At 54.6% G+C, this 19,431-nt stretch overlaps 3 protein-coding genes and 1 long non-coding RNA gene across 6 annotated transcripts in view; 2 read left to right on the plus strand and 2 right to left on the minus strand.

Annotated features, from left to right (window-relative positions):
• Positions 1-511: 511 nt before the first annotated feature.
• Positions 512-4,487, minus strand: ZNF296 (zinc finger protein 296). Its single transcript, XM_086353093.1, has 3 exons — positions 4,034-4,487; positions 3,647-3,796; positions 512-1,598 (listed from the first exon to the last, which is right to left on the minus strand). Exons 1-3 carry the CDS (start codon positions 4,320-4,322, stop codon positions 613-615), a joined length of 1,425 nt encoding a protein of 474 aa, XP_086209219.1. The 5' UTR covers positions 4,323-4,487; the 3' UTR covers positions 512-612.
• Positions 3,621-13,935, plus strand: GEMIN7 (gem nuclear organelle associated protein 7). Of its 2 annotated transcripts, none has more exons than XM_086353095.1 (3): positions 3,621-3,756; positions 9,416-9,504; positions 13,138-13,935. In XM_086353095.1, exons 1-3 carry the CDS (start codon positions 3,728-3,730, stop codon positions 13,521-13,523), a joined length of 504 nt encoding a protein of 167 aa, XP_086209221.1. In that variant the 5' UTR covers positions 3,621-3,727; the 3' UTR covers positions 13,524-13,935. The 2 variants fall into 2 exon arrangements, with proteins under 2 accessions (XP_086209221.1, XP_086209220.1); XM_086353094.1 differs by lacking the exon at positions 3,621-3,756 and adding an exon at positions 6,627-6,884.
• Position 13,936: 1 nt separating this feature from the next.
• Positions 13,937-15,433, minus strand: LOC147354036 (uncharacterized). The gene is made up of 2 exons (XR_015146183.1): positions 15,116-15,433; positions 13,937-14,992 (listed from the first exon to the last, which is right to left on the minus strand). It is a non-coding gene; the product is annotated as an uncharacterized LOC147354036 (long non-coding RNA).
• A 328-nt stretch (positions 15,434-15,761) lies between these two features.
• The window catches only part of PPP1R37 (protein phosphatase 1 regulatory subunit 37), a 37,386-nt gene continuing 33,716 nt past the window's right edge, over positions 15,762-19,431 (plus strand). For both annotated transcript variants that reach the window (XR_015146174.1, XM_086353085.1), the window contains exon 1: positions 15,762-16,110. Coding sequence is in view for 1 of the 2 variants with exons in the window: in XM_086353085.1 (XP_086209211.1) it covers positions 15,909-16,110 (202 nt within the window). In the remaining variant the exon portion in view is untranslated. The remainder of the gene's footprint in view (positions 16,111-19,431) is intronic.

Consider the following 19,431-nt stretch of genomic DNA (forward strand, 5'->3'; position numbering starts at 1 on the left):
TCCCTTCCCTTGGTCTGTTTCATCTGTGTGGTCAGTGCAAGGCCCCCAAACCCCAGTGCCCGAGGCCGGCTGGGGAAGGTGCTTGGTGGCTTCAGGGAACAGGCGCCAGTGTGACCTGGTGGGGAGTCCCGCCCACATCTGGGGACTGGAGCATGGCTCCTTGGTAATCAGAACTGCTGCTCCTGCCACACTCAGGGCCCGGGTGCCATGTGGTGGGAAAAAAGGGCTGAGCACCCCGCCTGTGGAGGATGGGCCAGGACTTTGCCCAGGGGCCTCCGGTGACAGGTCCAGGCCTCTCCCCACCCTCGCCTCGGCCCCTGCCCTGGCCTCGCCCACACCAGGAACCGGGAGCACAGCTTTCTGTGCCAGTCCTGCAGTGCCCCGGGCACTGGGGGCCAGCCTCTCCCCTCACCCTGTCGTTCCAAACCGGTCTGTCCAGCTGTCCACCCCAAGGAGGGAAGCCTCCCGCCCCAGCTCAGACACCCCAAGAAAACCAGAGTCCAAACACGTGTAGCTACGTGCAGGCTTTACTCAGGGATTGGGGGGAAGGATAGGAGATCACAAAAGTGGGTAACTGTGGTGCCCTGGATGGCAGGGGGGCATTCCTTCTGCTCAGGCCTCCCCAGCCATCTCAGGGTGCTTCTGCCGCAGGTGCTTGTCCAGGGTGGCCCGCAGGCCAAAGGGCACGCAGCAGTGGGGACACGCGAAGCGGGGCCCGCCAGGCCCCAGGCCATGCATGCGGCGGTGGCGGTTGAGCTTGCTGCTCTGGGCACAAGCGTAGGAGCAGAGCTCGCAGGCGTAGGGCCGCTCGCCCGTGTGCGAGCGCCGGTGCACCGTCAGGTTGCTGCTGTTGGTGAAGTGCTTCCCGCAAAACTCGCAGCTGCCCCCAGGCCCCGGCCCCCGGTTCTTGCCCGCTGGCTTCAGCGTCTTCTTGGGTGACATCTTCTGGTTCTTCTCCTGGTCCGTTCTCCGCTCCTTAGTGTCAGCGCCCCAGCTGTCCCCACCAGGGCCCACCTGAGCCCCGCCGCCAGGAGCCCCGGGTTCCTGGACCCCTGCTGTGGCAGCCGCCCCGGCCCCCTCTCCTCCTCTGCACGGGAGGACGCTGGCAGGGGCTGCGGCGTGGGCGGCGGGCTCAGGAGGGGCGGTGGAGGCCTGCTCCTGGCCGGTGTCGGCCAGGCAGGGGCTCTGGGGCTGCAGCTGCCGGTGGGTCTTCTTGTGGCGGTTGAGCTTGCTGCTCTGGGCGCAGGCATAGGGACACTGGTCGCAGGCATAGGGCCGCTCGCCTGTGTGCGAGCGCATGTGCACCTTGAGATTGCTGAAGGAGCTGAGGGTCTTCTTACACACGGGGCAGGTGGGGCTCCGCCGGGTGGGCCCCACCCGGGAGCCCTTGACCTCGGCTTCGGGCCCCACCACTGACGACACGGCCGACACGGCCACAGCCACCTCAGCCAGGCCCAGCAGTGGGGCCTCCGGGGACTCAGGTTCCGTCTGGTAGATGGACAGTCCGTGGTCCCACTGGGCGTGGCGCAGCAGTTTCCAGGCTCCTGTGAACTGTCGGCCACAGCGGAGGCAGTTCAAGGCCTTCAGGTCCTCGTGTTCTGCAGAGGGGAGAAGGGCCAGGAAGCAGTGTGACTGGCAAGTCGGAGCAGTTGCAGTTCACAGCTGCCAGCTGGACATGAGGTGTGGGAGAGGCTCTGGTCCAGGGGCTGAGAGGCAGCAGAAGAGGCCAGGCTCCCCGCCCCCGGGGGAAGCTGTGCAGAGAGCGGGGCGGACAGATACGGAGCAAGGAAAATCCATGCAGTACATGAATCCCTGGGGATTCCCTCTGTGTTTGAAAAGTCTTCAAGAAAAGGTTAAAAGAGGAGAGGGATGGATAGAGGAGTGCTAGCTTATAGTGGGGTCACGAAGGGCTGACCCAGTTAGGCCTGCTGGGCACCTGCCACCCACAGCTCCCTCTTAAAATTTTCCTTAGGAAAGACTTTCATTTTCCAGATGGGAAAACTGAGGCAAAGAGACCTTTCCCCAAGGTCACACAGTTAGGCAGGGGTAGAGCTGGGGTTTCAATCCAGAAATCCCGGGGAGTGGGAGAGAGAGGAAAATTTAGGAAAAATGATTGGTTTACTCGTAAAAACAGCTCTTGATAACTGGATGTCTCTGCCAGGCCCCAAATACTTGGGTTCCATCCATGATCCCCTTTTCCTGCCTTAGACAAGGGTGCCAAGGTTTAAATGGGGAGAAGCCTTAGCAGTCACCAATGTTTTCTTTTAACCCTCAGGTACTATTAGTAGTGTACTTCCAGATCCTTTTGCCTTTGTTTGGGATGGGGGCGGCTTTCAAGAGCACAGGTAGGGCCTGTCCTGACTTCCAGTTGGTTCCCCTGCCCCCTAGCTGTGTGACCTTGGGCAAGAAATACACATCTCTGAGCCTCGGTTTCCTCATTTGCTAGAATATGGGGATCCTAGGGGTCCTCTCCCTTTTAGACTTGCTGTGACCTCAGATGGAGAATAGCTGAGAGTTCTGGTCCATCGAGCCCTCTATAAGCATTAACTGTTGTTTAGTCACTAAGTCTTTGCGACCACATGGACTATAACCCACTAGGCTCCTCTGTCCCTGGGATTTCCCAGGCAAGAATACTGGAGTGAGTAGCCATTCCCCTCTCCAAGGGATCTTCTGGACCTAGAGATCAATCTAACCACATCTCCTGCTTGGCAGGCAGATTCTTTATCACTGAGCCACCTGGGAAGCCCGTCAGTGTCCACAATTCTCCCAAGCCCAAGCACCTACAGAGTGTTTTGTTCCCATGATCCCATCACAGCCCCACCCTTGCCCACAGGGCCAGCCTCCCTGCTGCAATCAAATTCCCCCCTCCCCCTCTCACTGCAGGACCCTCTCCCTGGCCCAGCCCTGAATATAATTCCATTTCTCACAAATCCCAGGGGCACATGGCACAGGGGCTAGAAATCCAGAGCTGTGTATGAGCTTCACAATCGATGCTGACCAAAAGCTCAGCTCGCCAGACGTCTAGTACCAAGTTAAGGGTTTTAATTCCTACCCACGGCCGGGAGCCCAGGTATCCAGACACCCAGGACCTGGCTGAAAACAGGGGCTTTCTGGCATGCAAGGCTGGGAGAGTCCATCAGGGAGGGAGGCCAGAAGCCCCTTCCCCAACTCCAAGCAAATGCCCAGCATCTTGATGAGAAGTGATAAATAAATGGAAGGGGGTGACAACACCCCCAGTCCAGCTGGCCTCGGCTCCCCTCCCCCAGGCCGCTGCCCTCCCCAGAGGTCCCCCCTACTGCCACACTGGTCCAGCCACCTGGCCAGTTATTTCTGGCCAAGGGGAAGGAGAAGTGAAACCAGATTGGGGGTGTGTGTATGGCAAATCCCCAGACCAGTCTTCTGGGGCTGGCCACACCCTGTGGGTGGCCCTCCTCCCCTGCCCAGCCCCGCCCCCACCTACCCCCCTCACCACCACTAGTCTCGGCCCTAGGACAGGGCAGGCCCTGGCCACGCCTAGGCTGCACCCGGTGGGGAGCCAGAAAGGGGAAGTAGTGCTCACTGCCTCGCCTGTCCAGCTCAGCCCCTCTCCCACAGGAAGCCGGGCCCTTGAACTTGAGGCCGGTGACTGCATCCCGGGTCTACTCACCTGAGCCCTGGCAGGGGCTGGGGCCTCTGAAGAGCTGACAGCCCAGCTTCTTGTGGTCCACGAAGGCAGTGATGGCCTCCAATGGGAAGGTCTGCATGCAGCGGCCGCAGGTCAACAGATCTGGGTGTTTGTCGGTCCACGGCTGGCGGTCTGCAGGGAGGAAGCGGGTGGTGAGCGTGGGGTGGGGCCAGGATGGGGCCTGGGGGTTCCGAGGGAGAGGGGAAACCCGAAGGTCAAAAGGCAGGTTGGAGGCCAGGACCTGGCCAGGAAATTAAGGCAGGGGCCGGGAGTCGGGGGGGAGAGGGGCGGGGGTCGGTGCCCCGAGGAGGTCCCACCCGAGAGAGAAGGGAGGGAGGTTGGCCCGGGGCTGGGGTAGGGGGCGCTCACCGTGAGGGCTCAGGGACAGCGGCGTCCACTGGTTGCGCAGGCCGAGGGCATGGATGAGGCCGCCGGTGGGTACGGGGCCGGCGCAGTGGCGGGGTTCGCTCTCGAACCGCTCCGGCGCGGGCACTTCCTTCGGGGTGAAGGGCCCTAACCCCGGGGCCTGCAGGGGCCGCGGGTCCGGCTCGGGCTTCACGTCGATGACGAGGTCTCGCATCTCCATCTCGTCGTCTGAGCTGGCGGCGGGCGGGGGTTCTATTCGGCGAGGCATGCAGCCGGCCTTGCGGCGGGACATGGGTCGCGGGCAGGCGGACTGGCGGACTGGCGGACTGGCGGGCGGAGGACACGCGAGGCGTGCGCGCTCAGACCGAGGCGCCCAGGTGAGTGACTGCGGCGACCCGCAGCGAACTCTTACACGTGCTGGCCCGGCCCGTGGCTCCGCCCACCGAGGCGGGGCCTGCCGGGGGAGGACTGCCCCACCCTCAGCCAAACTCAATCAGGACCGTGACCCCTGCGTTTGGCTGAATGATTGAATATAAAGATAACGAGTTCACAGGACTACGCACAGAAACAGCTATTCCTGACCCCGTTTCCGGGCTGGTGGAAACTGAGGCACAAGGTGCCCACCCACACCCCCAAGCGAGAAAATGGTAGGGGCCAAGTTTCTAGCTAGGCGCCTGATAGTAATCTGACCTATTCCACTGAATACATTACAATAAAAATTCCTTGGGCAAACAAGGGTTAAGCGCCTACTATGTGTCAGGTTCTGGACTAAGCACTAAGATGCAGCAGGGTGGAAAAACAGACAATAACCCTGGCCTCTTGCAGGTTATTCGTTCAGAAAGACAGAGTCTCAACAAGATAAACTAAAATATGAAGTGCTGTCCAGCACAAGTGCCATGGAGGGGGAGGGCAGAGCTAGGAAGGGTTATAAAGGGACAGGATCACTCGGGTGGGCTTGGGACCTCAGTTTTCTCCCCATGCCAGGCCTGTGTATTCGAGGAGTTCTGTAAATTAAGTTCTGTATCGACGGAGTTCTGTGAGAAAACAAGGTCAGCTCCAGGGACATCTTTTGACCACTTTAAAGTCTTCGGGTTTTTTGAGACGGAAGCCTTGGGAGGGTTTGGAGCCCTGGAGGGCCATGATCACAGACTCTGTCTGACTCTGCTCCTAGACCTGGACTCGCCATTAAAACCAAATAGCTCACCAATAGCCTCCTTCCGCCGGGGCCTCCTCCAACTTCCCTTGTCAAAGCTGCTCTCTGATCGCTATTTGAAGTGGCATCAACACCCTGCCCCACCCTCCAACCTTGCAAGTTTTCTTTTCTTCCTGGCACCAACCACATCACCATCTAGAACTGTTTGTTTACTCTCCTATCTCCCCTCTCCCTAACACAAGCCCCCCCAACCCCCAGAGGTCAGGGCCAGGGTCAGTTGGCTCTGGCCTGCCGGCTGTGTCCTCAGCCCAACACTGAGGGCATTTCACATGCTAATCTCCTGGAGTGCCGCTGCAAGCCTGAGGGCTCCTTCATATTGTTATTCAGGTCTCAGCTCAACCGTCCTCCAAAGACCAGAGGACCTCCCTGACCACAGGATCTAAGACAGCCCCACCCTGCCGAAGGCCGTACAATTTACACTCCATGACCTCCATCTGTCCCCAGTTCCCTCCTGGGCTTCAGGTTTCCCAGCTATGACCTGAGGTGGCTTCTTCTTCAATGCCACCTCCCATGACGGCCCAATTAAAGACGCTCCCCCAACCTGCTACCCCTCTATCTTATTTTCCTTATTTTATTCCTTTTGCATCCTTGTCAAGCCTTGAAGGACCTTGTCGGTGTATTTGTTCATGTAATAACCTATTGGATGTCTCTCAATCTCCCTAGAATGTAGGTTCTGAGATGAATGGAGCCAAATCCATCTTGTTCACGAACAGAGCTGCTAATGGTTCATAGTTCAGTTAACAGAGTGTGTATTGAGCTCCTTCTATATGCATTTTTTTCAAAATATATCTGCAGAGGGTCTCTGTACCAGGTACTGGGTCTTGGGAATCCAGTGGTAAGCTGAGGTCTACAAGACCCCTCCCTTAGTGAAACCGTGGGGAAGAATGAATTCTGAGCCCAGAGCAGTGTGTTTCCAACCCAGGACAGACATTCTGCCTTTCAAGGCCTCAGTTTCCCATTGTAAGACGGGGCTGTGGGGAGTCCTGCAAGGCAAAATGACCGCCTTTGGTCTCCCCCAGGTGCTGCTCTGCAAGGCTTTTTCCTGGTGCGTGGCTGCTAAAAGCATGATCTCAAGGTTTCAATAGGGAAGGTGGGGTTCAGAATGGAGGTGAGGGGTAGGAGTGTGCACGTGTACGGGGTGGGGGTGCCAAGTCCCATGTGCCTTGAAGCAGACGACAGGAGCCTCAATTTCTTCTGTAAAATGGACATCCTGGACGTCCACACCACGCAGACTGGTAGATCAAGAGCTCAGCGCAGGGTCAAGCCGCTAGCGGGGTGGCGCCCGGGGTCTGTGCTGATTTCCGAGCCCGCGAGCGCGCGCCCGCGACCACGTGGGGCGGCGGCGGCGGCGCGGGCGGAACCCAGGCTCGGAGGCTAGCGGCCCGCCCGGGCCTCTGCAGCTGGCGCGCCGGCGGAAGTAGGGGCGCCAGGCGCCGTGAATCTCAGAGTGGTGGGTCCCGAGCACGATCCCGCTCCTCGGTCCCAGCACAGGACTCCCACCCGCGTGCAAGAGCCCGAGCGGCGGAAAGAGGCGGGTCCGCGCTTGCAGCGCCGGCTACTGGGAAGTTCTAGTCCCCGAACACCTGCATCGGGGAGGGACTGCACTCCTAACGCAGCAGCGGAGACATCCCCGCGCCCGGGGTGAGTTGCGGGGGAGGGGGGAGGTGTCGGAGGTCGGAATGCAACCCCTCGGGAAAATAATAACGACGACGATAATAACAGTAATAATGGCTGAAGTCCTCAGACTCCGGCCTTTCCTGGAGCAGAATCGTCCGCTTAATCTGTGTCGGGAGGTTGGAAAAAAGTCCAGCCCAGGGCGGAGTGGGGAGTGGACGCCTGCGGGCCGGGAGGACCTACTTAGTATGAAAAAAGGAGAGCGACGGGTGGCCGGGGCGGAAACGAAAGGAAGCTGACCGGCCCTGGTTGGGGGCGGGGGGATTCAGCGCTCGATGTCCAGATGCTCACCGGACGCCCCATTTAACTAATTTGTATCCAGACCGGGTCAGCCCTTGGGGTGGTGGTTGTAGGCTGGTCAGTGTCTCGGTGAATTCGGTCTAGAGTCTTCGCTGTTAATCTGGTAGCTCAGTTGGTTCCCAACCCTGGCCACTGAAGGTTTAGCTAAGTGTCCACGGAGCCGATCATTCCTATTTTCTAGAAAGTGAACTTTGAGGCCCCCAAGGATGGAAGTTTGTGAGTCTCTTGCCCCTGCCATTGATCCAAGTGATGGGCACTTTAGTTTTTCTAGTGGGGAACGGGATCCAATTTTTTTTTTCCCCTGAAACCTGGACAGGAAATCCTTGGCTTGAAAACTGATAGGATTAAGGACTCTCGGCTTGGTCACCAGGAAGAATAGCTGCCTTTGCTGTCTTGGGCACACCCTACGTGACCTTTCTCAAACCATTTTCTTATCAAGTCACTCCCAGACCTCAATGGCTCTCCTTTGCTGACTGAAAAAACTGCCCTTTTGCATAGGGCAGGGGTGATGGCCCTGACTGTTACCAGACCAACCTTGGTTTCTCCCTTTTCCTGTCAGTCACCAGCTTGCACCCAGTAAATGCTTTGGCATCGCCCAACTTCATTTTCCTCTTTGGGAAAATGGGGATTGTGCAGGTATGACCAAATCTTTTTTTTTTTCCTCTCTAGTAGCAAAAACATGGCCTATGTTGGCCCATGTTTAATTAAATTTTGTTTTACTAAGGAATTTAACAGCTTTCTGGCAACTTGCGTATTTCCCATCAGCCCTAGAGGGGGGTGTTTCTCCTAGAACACTCAAGTGTTAACCTTCAAGTGCTGGGAGAGAGCCCTGGGGGCTGGTGACCCTGGACTAAACTGGGAATGCCGTGGTCAGATACATTAGAAAATGTGCATATCCCTTAATCTCCTTCACAGCCATCTGTCTTGTAGAAGTCCCATTAATTCATTGTTCACTGTGGTCTTGCCCATCAGGTGAAAACCTGGGAGTCTTCCTTGGCTCTGCCCAGTCCCTTAGCAAATAGTGAGGGCTCTCAATCCTCAACAGATAGCCTAATCCAATCATTTCTCACTGCCCCAGATAATGTCATCTTCCGTCTTCCCCATGAGGCGGCTTCCTCACTGGGCTCCCTGCTTCTCCCCTTGCCCCTCACAGTCCATTCTTTGTGCAGCAGGCAGAGGGATCCTATGAGTCAGACCCTGCTCCTCCTCTACTCAGAGATACCCCAGTCCTCAAGGCCCCTGCCCCCACCTCCTGCACACTGGCCTCCTTACTATCACCCAGTCACCCTTCTATGGGCTTTGAGTTTGCTGTCCCCTCGAACTGGAATGCTTTCCCCTCCATATCTCCTCATGGCTCAATTCCTCATTCCATTCTGGTCTTTGCTCCAATGTAAGCTTATCAGAGCCTTCTTTCCCGGGCCCCTTCCTGGAAACCACCTCTTACCCCCCCAGGCAGGGCCAGGTGTCCCCTCTGGGCTCATGAGGCCCCCGGGCTCCTTCATTCCAGCCCTGCCTACTCTTGGTGTCACATCTGGAGCCCTAGTGTATCATCCACTGGACGGTAGGGCCGGGCTCTTTGGTTCCCAGCTGGGTCTCCAGCACCACCCAGCGTGGGTCAGGTGCAGAGAAGGCAGTTGGATAATAGGGGGAGTGAATCCTTCCACAGATATTTATTGAGTGACCCCTGGTTGCCAGCCCTTGTGATGTAATCGGACATGTCCCTTCTCCCAAAGGCTTACGTGCTGTGGCAGAACAGATGGCACATGGGCAGACAAGTAAATGCATATTGTCAGGAGGTGATAGTGATGTGGAAAAAAAAAAGATACTGCAAGGTGAAAGGGCTATTATTTTCCTCCCTGTAAGGAGGAATGTTTGAGCAGTGACCCGAGTGAAGTAAGGGAGGAAGGCAAGCCATGTATCTGGAAATATATATGTCTCATGTATGGAAGAAGGTTCCAAGCAAGAATAGCATGTGCAAAGGCCCCGGGGCAGGAATGTGCTTGGCATTTTCAGGGACTGACAACAGTGACCACAGGGTAGAAGGGAAGGAGATGAGATCAGAGAGGTGATAGGGCCTTGGGTTGAGGACTTTTGCTTTTGGCCAGATGGAGTGGGAGCCATGGGAGGGCTCTGAGCAGAGGAGGTGTGAGATCAGACTTAGAGCTGCAGTTGAGAAACGTTGATTCATTTCTCTGCAGGATCCTTTCTTGCAAGGAGCTGACAGTTGAGCTGCTGAAACAGGAAGAGCTTCACGAGAAAAAAAGACAATCCCAATCACCTCTGTATGGTGAGTAGCCCTGGGATGGGACCTGGGTACCTGGTACGTGTCAGTCACTTCAGTGAATCACTTTAGAGAGGAGGGGACTGAAGCAGGGGGAGGGGTGTACTGCCTGAAACTTAGGTCCTCTCTCCTGCCCACAATGCCAGCATCTCCTTACATGCAGTCAGCATCAGTGCAGTGGGCAGGGTGCAGGGTAAATTAGGGGTGTGAGATTAACGTACGCACAGTACTGTATATAAAATAGATAACCAACAAGGACCCACTGTATAGCACAGTCGGGAACTATACTCAATATTCTGTAATAACATATAAGAGAAAAGAACCTAAAGAAGTGTGTATATATATGTATATGTGTGTATATATATATATAGTTTTCATATATATATATATATATATATAGTTTTCCCTGGTGGCTGAGTGGTAAATAATCTGTCTGCCAATGTAGGAGACATGAGTTTGATCCCTGGGTGGGGAAGATACCTATAGAGGAAATGGCAACCCACTCCAGTATTCTTGTCTGGGAAATCCCATGGACAGAGAAACCTGGCGGGCTACAGTCTATGGGGCTACAAAGAGTTGAACATGACTTAGCAACTAAAGAGCAAAATATATATATATATATATTTTAAATATATAACTGAATTATATATATATATTTTTATATATATACATATAACTGAATTGCTTTGCTGTGTCCCTGAAACTAGCACAACTATACTTGAAAAAAAAAAAAACCCAACCTCAGTGTAGCAGCATGTAACATGTTACAAGCGAGTGCTAAACTTTCACATTTGTTGGGTCATTTAGTCCCCGTGGCAACCCTGTCAGGTTGGTCCTCTTGTCAGTCTATTTTATAGATGGGGAAACTGAGGCACAGACCTAATGAGCAGCTCCCCCTAGGTCACACAGCAGTACCAGCACTCATACAGTTGTTATTCAAGTGTAACTTCAATGACACTAGGGAGAACCTAGTGTGTAGGTCATGAACCTATGGTGCACGGGCCTGTTGAATCCTGATAACAAGTGGAGGTGGCCGTTGGTGCCGTTTCTCCACACAGTGGAAGAGGAAACATCTTTTGCTTGAGGTCTCTTGCTCTTGTCTCTTGCTTGAGGTCACCCACCTAAGCAGGCCTGAGAGCTCAATTTCCGTTCCATTCATTCCAGCAGACACAGTATTTAAGGAGTCTGGTCTGTATGCCGCCCCGTGTTCCAGGAGCTGGGGCTACACAGAGGGGAAAAAGCAAGGTCGCTACCTGTGGGGAGGCAGCCATGTCGCAGGGAAATAAGCAGACCAGTAAATAGACAACATCACGTGTAAGAGAGGGGCACGCTCTGAAGAAGGAGGAAGCCGACTCAGACGAAGGGGGCTGAAGGGGAGATCTTGAAAACAGGCTGCTCTGGGAATGGGGAGAAGGCAGTACAGGCAGAGGGAACCCCACTACCAGGGCCCACGAAGAGACCACACCAGACGTGCTTGAGACCAGCAGGGAGACCAGTGCGGCCAGGTGGAGAGAGTAGGCGGGGGTGTGAGGCCGGGGCACCGGCGGGATCCGGAGCATGCAGGGCCTTGAGGGCTGTGGTGAGGACTTTGACTTTGACTCTGAGCAAGACGGCAGCCAGGGGAGGGCTCTGAGCTGAAGAGGGATGTGATCTGACCTAGGTGTTAATGGGGTCCCTCTGGCTGTGTGTGAGGACAGACTGACAGCGGGTAAAGGTGCAATCGGGAGTCCAGTGAGGAGCTGACTTCAGTAGTCCAGGCAGGAAATGACAGTGGCTAGACCGAGCTGTTGGACAGAGTGAAACTATTAGGTTGTGAATCAGTCAGTTCAGTTCAGTCGCTCAGTCGTGTCCGACTCTTTGCGACCCCATGGACTGCAGCACGCCAGGCCTCCCTGTCCATCACCAACTCCCAGAATTGACTCAAACTCACGTCCTTTGAGTCAGTGATACCATCCAGCCATCTCATCCTCTGTCGTCCCTTTTTCCTCCTGCCTTCAATCTTTCCCAGCGTCAGGGTTTTTTCAAATGAGTCAGTTCTTTGCATCAGGTGGCCAAAGTACTAGAGTTTCAGCTTCAGCATCAGTCCTTCTGATGAATATTCAGGGCTGATTTCCTTTAGGATGGATTGGTTGGATCTCCTTGCTGTCCAAAGGACTCTCAAGAATATATATATATATTTTTTTTTTTTTTTAATTTAAAATATATATTTTTCTCCCTGAGCATTTCTTGTTTTTGTTTGCTGCTTCTAACCAGGGATAACCCGGTTAGAATTCCCTAAGCCGGGATAACCCAGGCCACTTCCTTGGTGGCTCAGATGGTAAGGACTCCGCCTGCCAACACAGGAGACCTAAGAGATGTGGGTTCAATCCTTGGGTCAGGAAGATCCCCCTGAAGAAGGAAATGGCAACCCACTCCAGTATTCTTGCCTGGAGAATCCCATGGACAGAGGAGCCTGGCAGGTTACAGTTCATGGAGTTGTAAAGGATCGAACACAACTGAGCAACTAACACACACACTCTTATGAAAGCACCAAATCCTAACCACTGGTTAATCCTAACTAGGGAACTGCCTGCGGCCCTGCCCCAACATTTGTCTTTTACGATCTGGATATTTTTGAAGAACCAGGCTAATGTTTTTGTTTTTTTGGTAGACTGTTTCTCAGTTTGAGTTACCTCAATAGATCGAGGTCATCCGTTTTGGCAGGGCCACCATAGACGGGGTGCCCTGTCCCGAGTGTGTCATATCAGGATGCCTTTGGAGTTTGTTCGCCCCATTACTGTACATGTTGATTTTTATGCCAACGTTAGACTGGTGTCTACCACTTTCTCCACTGCAAAGTTACTCTGAAGTCTTTACAAGGAATATCTTCTGAGGAGGTACTTTTAACACTTTGCAGATATCCTGGGCCTTCTCAAACGTATGGTAAGGACTTTCCCCTCTCCTCCCTGTATTTCATTTATTTATTTAAAATAAGTATGACTCAAAAAATTTCACCCTTAAAAAAAAAAATCCCCCTTTTGAGCTGACTCCTGTGTGAATGGGAACTTATTTGGAAGATGTGCTGTGCTTAGTCCCTCAGTCGTGTCTGACTCTTTGTGACCTCATGGACTATAGCCCCCCAGGCTCCTCTGTCCCTGGGGATTGTCCAGGCAAGAATACTGGAGTGGGTTGCCATACCCTCCTCCACAAATAATGGATTGGATGGGCTGTTTGTGAGAGAGGTCAGGGCTTGTTCTTTTAGCAAATATTTATTGCTAGGGACTGGGGATAAAAGCAGTACAGGGAATTTCTTGTGGTCCAGTGATTAGGACTCCACACTTCTACTACAGTGGGCCATGGGTTCGATCTCTGGTCCAGGAACCAAGATCCTCTGGGTGGCACAGCCAAAAACTTAAAAAATAAAATTTAAAAAGCAGTGCAAAGGCTCTTCTTTCATGGACCTTGTAAATGGGGGTGATAGGTCCTGGGAAGAGGGGTGACTGGCCAAGGGATGGCACAGATTTTAGAAGAGGGACTTAGGAGTGGGGTTTTGGACAGGTTAAGTGGAAATGGGATAGATAGGCCTCTGCCCCAAGCCCCCTCTTCCTGTAGCTCCACACTCCCCATAATGACTCCCTGGTCTACTTCTTCACCCAACAGCCAGGATAATGCAGACTCCGCTGGCCACTCCTGTGCCTGTGCTCCGGCTCCCCCGGGGTCCTGATGGCTCGAACCGAGGCTTTGCTCCCGATGGACGCAGAGCCCCCCCGAAACCGGAAGTCCCGGAGCCTCCAGAGTCTCGGGAATCCCGGGAACAGCAGGCTCGAGCCTCCCTCCGGGAGCGCTACCTCCGCAGCCTGCTGGCCATGGTGGGGCGCCCAGTGTGCTTCACTTTGCACGAGGGTGTGCAGGTGATCGCCCACTTCGGAGCCACCGACCTGGACGTGGCCAATTTCTACGTGTCGCAGCTTCAGACTCCAATAGGCGTTCAGGCTGAAGCACTGCTCCGGTGTAGTGACATTATCTCATACACGTTCAAGCCATAAAGACTTCATCGTGTTCATCTTTCTGCCTTGGGCGTAGCTACAGTCTCCCAGGCCTCCATATGTTCCTGAGCTTGGAACTCTGGGCCCCAGAGAGTTCAGAACCCCCTTGGAAATTCGCACCAAGCTCCAAGCAACTCTGATATCTCTGGACATCCAGGGTGTAGTCAGTAAACTTCTGCAACCCCATGGGTTCTACATCCTGTTGAAAGGAATGCTCTACCTCACAGAACTCTCAACTCTACAGATATATGGGCCCCATGCCAGTTCCTGAGGATTTGGGACAGGGGGAGGGAATAAAGGACGGCAGATTACCTAATGGGAAATTGTCTATTGAAGAGGGTGCAACGTTCAGCCACCCTGGAAATATTCCCCAATGCTTCCCTCCTGCCAAGGAATCAATTATCTCAGGAAACTTTGCTTCTTGTTTTATTTCTCTTTTTAATGTAGCCTATAGGGATTGAGCCAGATTCAGGGAGTGAAAGGGTGGCTATTGAAAGGCTGAATCCTGTGGAGCTGGGTCAGGAAAGGGAAGACATGTCAAAGGAGTGGGAGGAGCTGGGATAAAGATGTGAGGATTGGACCATGGCTAGTCTGGAACAGCTGGTGTGAGCTGGATGCCAGACTTGGGAGACTTGGACTTTTCTGGTGGGCTGGCTTGTATACAGTGAGGGGAGTGACTTGAATTGGGTCACATGGTCACACACAAGAGGTCCTTCTCATTGCCTGGCCTCTGGGTGGGTAGCCTTTAGGTGGGTCAAACCCTGCAGCACCATTGGGGAAAAGGGGGATTAAGGGTTAGAGTGAAACTTTGCCCCTTCTCCATTTAACCCCGGCTTTGTAGCCTGGCTGTCCATTTCACACACTTTACTTTTATTTATTTGGCCATGACATTGGGATCTTCTCACACCAGGGGTTGAACCCAGGCCGCCTGTAGGGGAAGCACAGAGTCCTCACCATTGGACCTCCAGGGAATTCCCTCAGTAGATTGTTTCAAAAAGTAATTTCTGCCCCCTCTGTAGTCCCATCAGTTTAAGAATGTAAGTGAAGATTCCGTTCAATATAGATGTGATTTCCTTTGGTCATCTTCAGTGGTCAAAGTGCAGCAACCCCTGAAGTTGAATGAAGCTTGTGCAGGGCCTCAGCTCCCATTTGTTCATTCTCAACGCTACCTCTGGCGACTCCTGGCCCCAGATTTCGAGTTGCCTTAGCAACGACGTCACTTGCTCCTCCCCAAGTCACCTTTTTTGGTTTTAGCTCCGCCCACCCAGGGTTGTGGTTGGGTTGGGATAGAGCGGAGAAAGTGCGGAGGCGAATAGTAAACGACTGAGTCAGCCCTTGTGGGGGCGTGGCTTGAGTTCGTGCTAGTTCGCTACTGGCTCCGTGATCTACCTGTTCCATCGCCGGGTATTTCGGTTGGAAGATTCGTCCCTTGCTTTCGGAATTTCTTCCTTCGTCTAGCCTTTTCTTTTCTTAAAAAAATAAAAAAACAAAAAGCTAAATTAAGGCTAGAATACTCCTTATGGACTCATTTCCGTTTTTAAGTTTAAATTATATAAAATACAATGTATAGAAAAGAGCCCGACACGACTTACCGTCTGTTATAACCACAACATCCAAAGAGGGTCATTGATGAAATTGCAGTCTGCAAATGGAAAGCTGGAGCCTAACCAGCAAGTGGAGACAGGCTTTGTCTCCAGGCAGAGATTCCCTCTGTCAGCATCCATCACCTGTACTCATATAGTCAACACAACTCCTATAGCCTTTCAAGTTCTCCATCCCTTTGCTTTTCTCCATATCAGTTGGCCTAGCCTCACCAAGCATATGTTTTTATTCCTATCACCTCCACTCCTTTCTCCGTTGCCTGAGCTCGTGACGAATGTGTGAGGGCCTGAATGTTAGTTATCTACTTTGAAGCCGGGAGGCGTGGGGCGGGGGAGCGGCTTAGGTTCGCGCTTGCGCGCTGCTCCGGGAGACGGCGTCCATCTCGCCCCGCCCCTCGTATTCTGCAGTTCCGGCTCTGCAGATTCACTACTCACGTTTCTTTTTCCTGTGGCTCTTTCTGCTTTTTGGTACCCGCTTTAACAACGCACGAGACAACTCTCCCTGAAAATAACTTAAATTGATTTTCTGCTTTTCCGCGTACGTGGCGGGATCATTGGCCCTTAACGAAAGTGCGGCTGCGAAGGAGCAGACGCGCACGGGGCTCGGGGGAGGCGCGCTCGAGCTCCCGGCGGCGACGACTACGACGACCAGGAGAGGGGACGGAGTCGGCGCCTGAAGCAGTGGCTGAGCCCATGCCCCGGGACGGCGGGAGGGCCCGGAGAGACAAGTCCGGGGCCCGGGGCATGTCCCCAGGGCCCCCGTGAGGAGGCGGCGGCGGCGGCGATGGAGATCCCGCCGCAGGAGGCGCCGCCCGGGCCGGGCGCGGACGGCGAAGCCGAGGAGGCCCCCGCCGAGGCCCCGTCTCCCGGCCCTGCATCGCCCCCGGCCGACGGGCGCCTCAAGGCTGCGGCCAAGCGCGTTACGTTCCCTTCCGACGAAGATATCGTGTCCGGAGCTGTGGAACCCAAAGACCCATGGAGACACGGTATAGCCACCGCTGGAGCGCGGGGGCGGGCTGGTTGGGGACCTGGGAGTCGGTGCGGCCACCAGTACAGAGGTGGAGCTCAATAAGTTGCCCCTAGTAATGATTTAAGGAGACAGTCGTCAGTTTAGAGCTTGGAGGGTGTTAGGGAGTGGCTGTTGGGTTGGGAAGGTGAACATTAGCTGGTTTATGCTCCCTCTCTCCTCTCCCCAAGGGACGCTGATGGTGATCGTTTGAGGAATTCAGATGGTGAGCAATCAAAGAAAGTTTAGTGGCTTGGGAAATTGATTAGGAGGGCAGCAGCCTTTGAGTTCATAGTTCCCTCAGAGAAGGATAGAACAGTCAGGGGAGGAAGAGTGGGTCAACATTGTCGCTGAAAGGGCAGTTGGAGGAGTTTGATGGGCCCATGGGGACAGAAAGAGGTTACAGTGTCGGTCTGCAAGCCTCGGGGGCTGGGGATGGTCATGTGACTCAACTTCCTTGGCTGAAAGGAGGACAAGGAGTTAACTTGGAGTCTGGCGGTAGAGGAGTCAAGTCAATCCCGGGACTGGGAAAGGGAGGCAAGGTAAACAAACTTGCCAGAAAAAGAATCTAGTTGGTGGTCAGTTTGGGGCTGGTTGAGATAGTCCTCTCCTCCCCTGCTCCACCCCCACCTCCCCCCCCAAAAAAGGGAAGCAGAACATTGTCAGTCATTCAGGAGCGGAGGAACTTTGGAGCCTGGCTCTGGGAGGGCTGTCCTTGTTTTGTTCCCCCTACCCCCGTCCCGCCTGCCCCGAGAAAACATTGGAGTTGCTGGCGGTGGAAGGTGAGAGCGCTGGAGAAGTTTGATGGCTCGAGGTGTGGTAGGGAGAGAGTGACTGCATAGGTTATAAGTTCTCTGGAGAAGGTCGGCTCTGTGTTGGAACTGAAAGAGCAGTTGGAGGAGTGTGTTTTATCTGTAGGGCTGGCAAGGTGGAAAGTGGCTCCAGAGATGGATGGCAGGGTTGAGTCCTGGACAGGTCTGGGACTCGTGCTGGGATGGAGCCGAAGATGAGAGGGATCGGCCTGGACTCGGGTCTATAGAAGTTGGTCTGTTGGCCCTGGGGAGAGAGGTAGAAATGTTGCTAGTCTGTGGGCAGTGGAGACATCGATGGCTTTGATGTGAGGGTGGGAAACGTGGGAACTGAAAGCTGAACCCACGAGGAGCGGCCGTAAATGCCATCTTGGCCAGTTAGTGTTTCGTTTGTTTTGTCTTTTGGCTGCATGGTGCGGAATGGGGGATCTTAGTTCCCCGACCATGGATCAAACCCCGGGCCCGGTGCTGTGGAAGCACAGTCCTAACCTCTGGATCTCCAGGAAATTCCCCAGCCAGTTATTGTTAAAGAGGCAGTGGTTAATTTAAAATTCTTGGTGTTGGGAGCCAGCCAAGTCCCTGGGCTCTCGGCCCTCAAGATAGGTTAGGTTGGAGGGCTTGGGGGACTAGGGCTGAGGAAGGGAAGAGGGAACAGGCCCCAGATATAGCATCCGGTCCAGGGAGCTCAGAGCAGGAGGGAAAGAACTGGAGAGGCAGAGCAGGATGGTGGCTAGCCTGCGCTGCAGCTCAATCCTGAGTCCCATTTACCCAAAGCACGACCTCAGGCTGGGTTCCTAACTCCTCAGAGCCTTGATTTCCCACCTGTAAGTGGGTGAGAATAGCCACGCCACGGGGTTTCAGAGAGGACTGAATAAGGTTGTATGTGGAAAGTGGTCAGCCAGATTGGGCTTTCATGAAGCTGCAGTTATGGTTGGTCATTTTAGGGGTGACGTTAGGTGCTACTGGTCATTTTAGGGGCTAGCCTGGACGAGTTGGTTCATGGAGTTGGGGGGGCATGCTTCACAAGCTTCCAGTCGGTTGGTGGGCTTGGGCCCGGGGGAAGGGAAGATGTTCCGTTTGTGGGCTGGAACGTGGTGGTGGCCACGGCAGTTGGAGAGTCCGGGCCGGGGGCGGGGTGGGAGTAGGGGAAAGTTTCTGGCCCGCAGGTTCCCAGAAGAGCAACAGCTGTGTGTTAAGCAGCTGTTGGGCTTTGGGGAAGCCATTTTTCCTCTCTGAGCCTCCTGTTTCTTTCTCTGCAAATGGAGGTGCTAATTTCTACTGTGGGGAAGTTGTGAGGATTAAATAAGATAGTCCTTGTAAGTTCCTGCCACATAAATAGCAGCTGCTGTTATCCAGGCAGATTCAGTCTGGATTTTTTTTTTTTTTTTTTGGTTGGTTGGGTTTTTTTATGTCTCATGGGCAGTCGTGAAGAGGCAGTGAAGGCGGGGGTTGGGGGGGCAGAATGTTGAGCAGGAGGGTCAGTTGGTGCCTGGCTGGGAGGGGTTGAGAGGATGGTGGCTGGGAGGGACGGCAGGACTGGTCTGCACTCACTCTCCAGAAACATCAATGGGTCTGAGGTGGAGAGGTGATGACCTGGAGAAATGAGTTGACTTTACGGGAGGGTGGGGAGAGTTGGTCTGTCTGGGCCAGGGAGAGGGGCTGAGGTTGACCTGTGAGGGAAGGAGTTGGGTGGCAGGGGAAGGAGTTCCCAGGCAGGGGAAGGCTCATTTGTGAAGTTGGTGAGTTCGGGAGATGGGATTTGGCCGGCCTGGTCCTGGCCGGTGAGTTGCCCTGTGTCTGGGGAAGACAGTGGAGTTGTTGGCTGGTCTGGGACTGAGGGAGACAGAGGCTTGCCAGGCTATGGGAAGTTGGGCCAGGGGGCTTGCCCAGTTGAGAGATTGAGGGTCTCAGCTGGGGGCTTCAGGGAGGGGTTGGCAGGTCTTGGAGGAGGGGCAGGAGATTTGCTGGAGGTGGTCTGTGAGCCACGGGAAAGCAGAAAGGGTGTCATTTGAGCTGCAGCCCTCGTGGGAAGGGTGAGGGAGGGGTCACGCTGGGGCCTGCCCTGGTTACATGACCCCGAGGCCAAGGGTGAGGGAGGAATTGGCACATCGGAATTGGAAGAGGTCATTCAGAAGCTGCTCTTCCATCGCAGAGATGGAGAAGTCGCCCTGGCCGGAGGTGCAGGAGCACCCCCAGGCTGGGAGCAAGCAGCCACTGGAGGAATTGGGCCCTAGCACCGGGCGCCCAGTCAGCAGAGCCTTGCCCTGGGAAGAGAGCTTGGCCAGGCCTGACAGCTTCCGGCTGCGGTGGGTGAGGCTGGGTCTGGGGCTAGGTGGGGGCCCAGCTGGGTGGGAGCCTCTGGGGGTGTCTGCCTGAGACAGGAGCCCTGTCAGGCCCTGTCAGAGGTCACGTGTTGAGGGATTCCTGGAGGCCAGACATCTGAAAGAGGTGCGGGAGAGTCTCATGCCTACTGAGGCTCAACCCAGCCCAGC

This window comes from Bos grunniens, chromosome 18, assembly GCF_055505025.1.
Source record: "Bos grunniens cultivar Pamir isolate PY7600 chromosome 18, Bosgru_T2T1.0, whole genome shotgun sequence".
Classification (NCBI taxonomy): domain Eukaryota; kingdom Metazoa; phylum Chordata; class Mammalia; order Artiodactyla; family Bovidae; genus Bos; species Bos grunniens.

Excerpts from the sequence above, each read along its gene's own strand:
- GEMIN7 (XM_086353095.1), top strand. The coding sequence starts at position 3,728 with ATGGGAAGGTCTGCATGCAGCGGCCGCAG. Across the intron at positions 3,757-9,415 it reads TCTGCATGCAGCGGCCGCAG|GATCCTTTCTTGCAAGGAGC; the intron begins GTCAACAGATCT and ends ATTTCTCTGCAG. Across the intron at positions 9,505-13,137 it reads ATCCCAATCACCTCTGTATG|CCAGGATAATGCAGACTCCG; the intron begins GTGAGTAGCCCT and ends TTCACCCAACAG.
- ZNF296 (XM_086353093.1), bottom strand. The coding sequence starts at position 4,322 with ATGTCCCGCCGCAAGGCCGGCTGCATGCCTCGCCGAATAGAACCCCCG. Across the intron at positions 3,797-4,033 it reads GCTGTCCCTGAGCCCTCACG|ACCGCCAGCCGTGGACCGAC; the intron begins GTGAGCGCCCCC and ends TCCTCCCTGCAG. Across the intron at positions 1,599-3,646 it reads CAGCCCCTGCCAGGGCTCAG|AACACGAGGACCTGAAGGCC; the intron begins GTGAGTAGACCC and ends TCCCCTCTGCAG.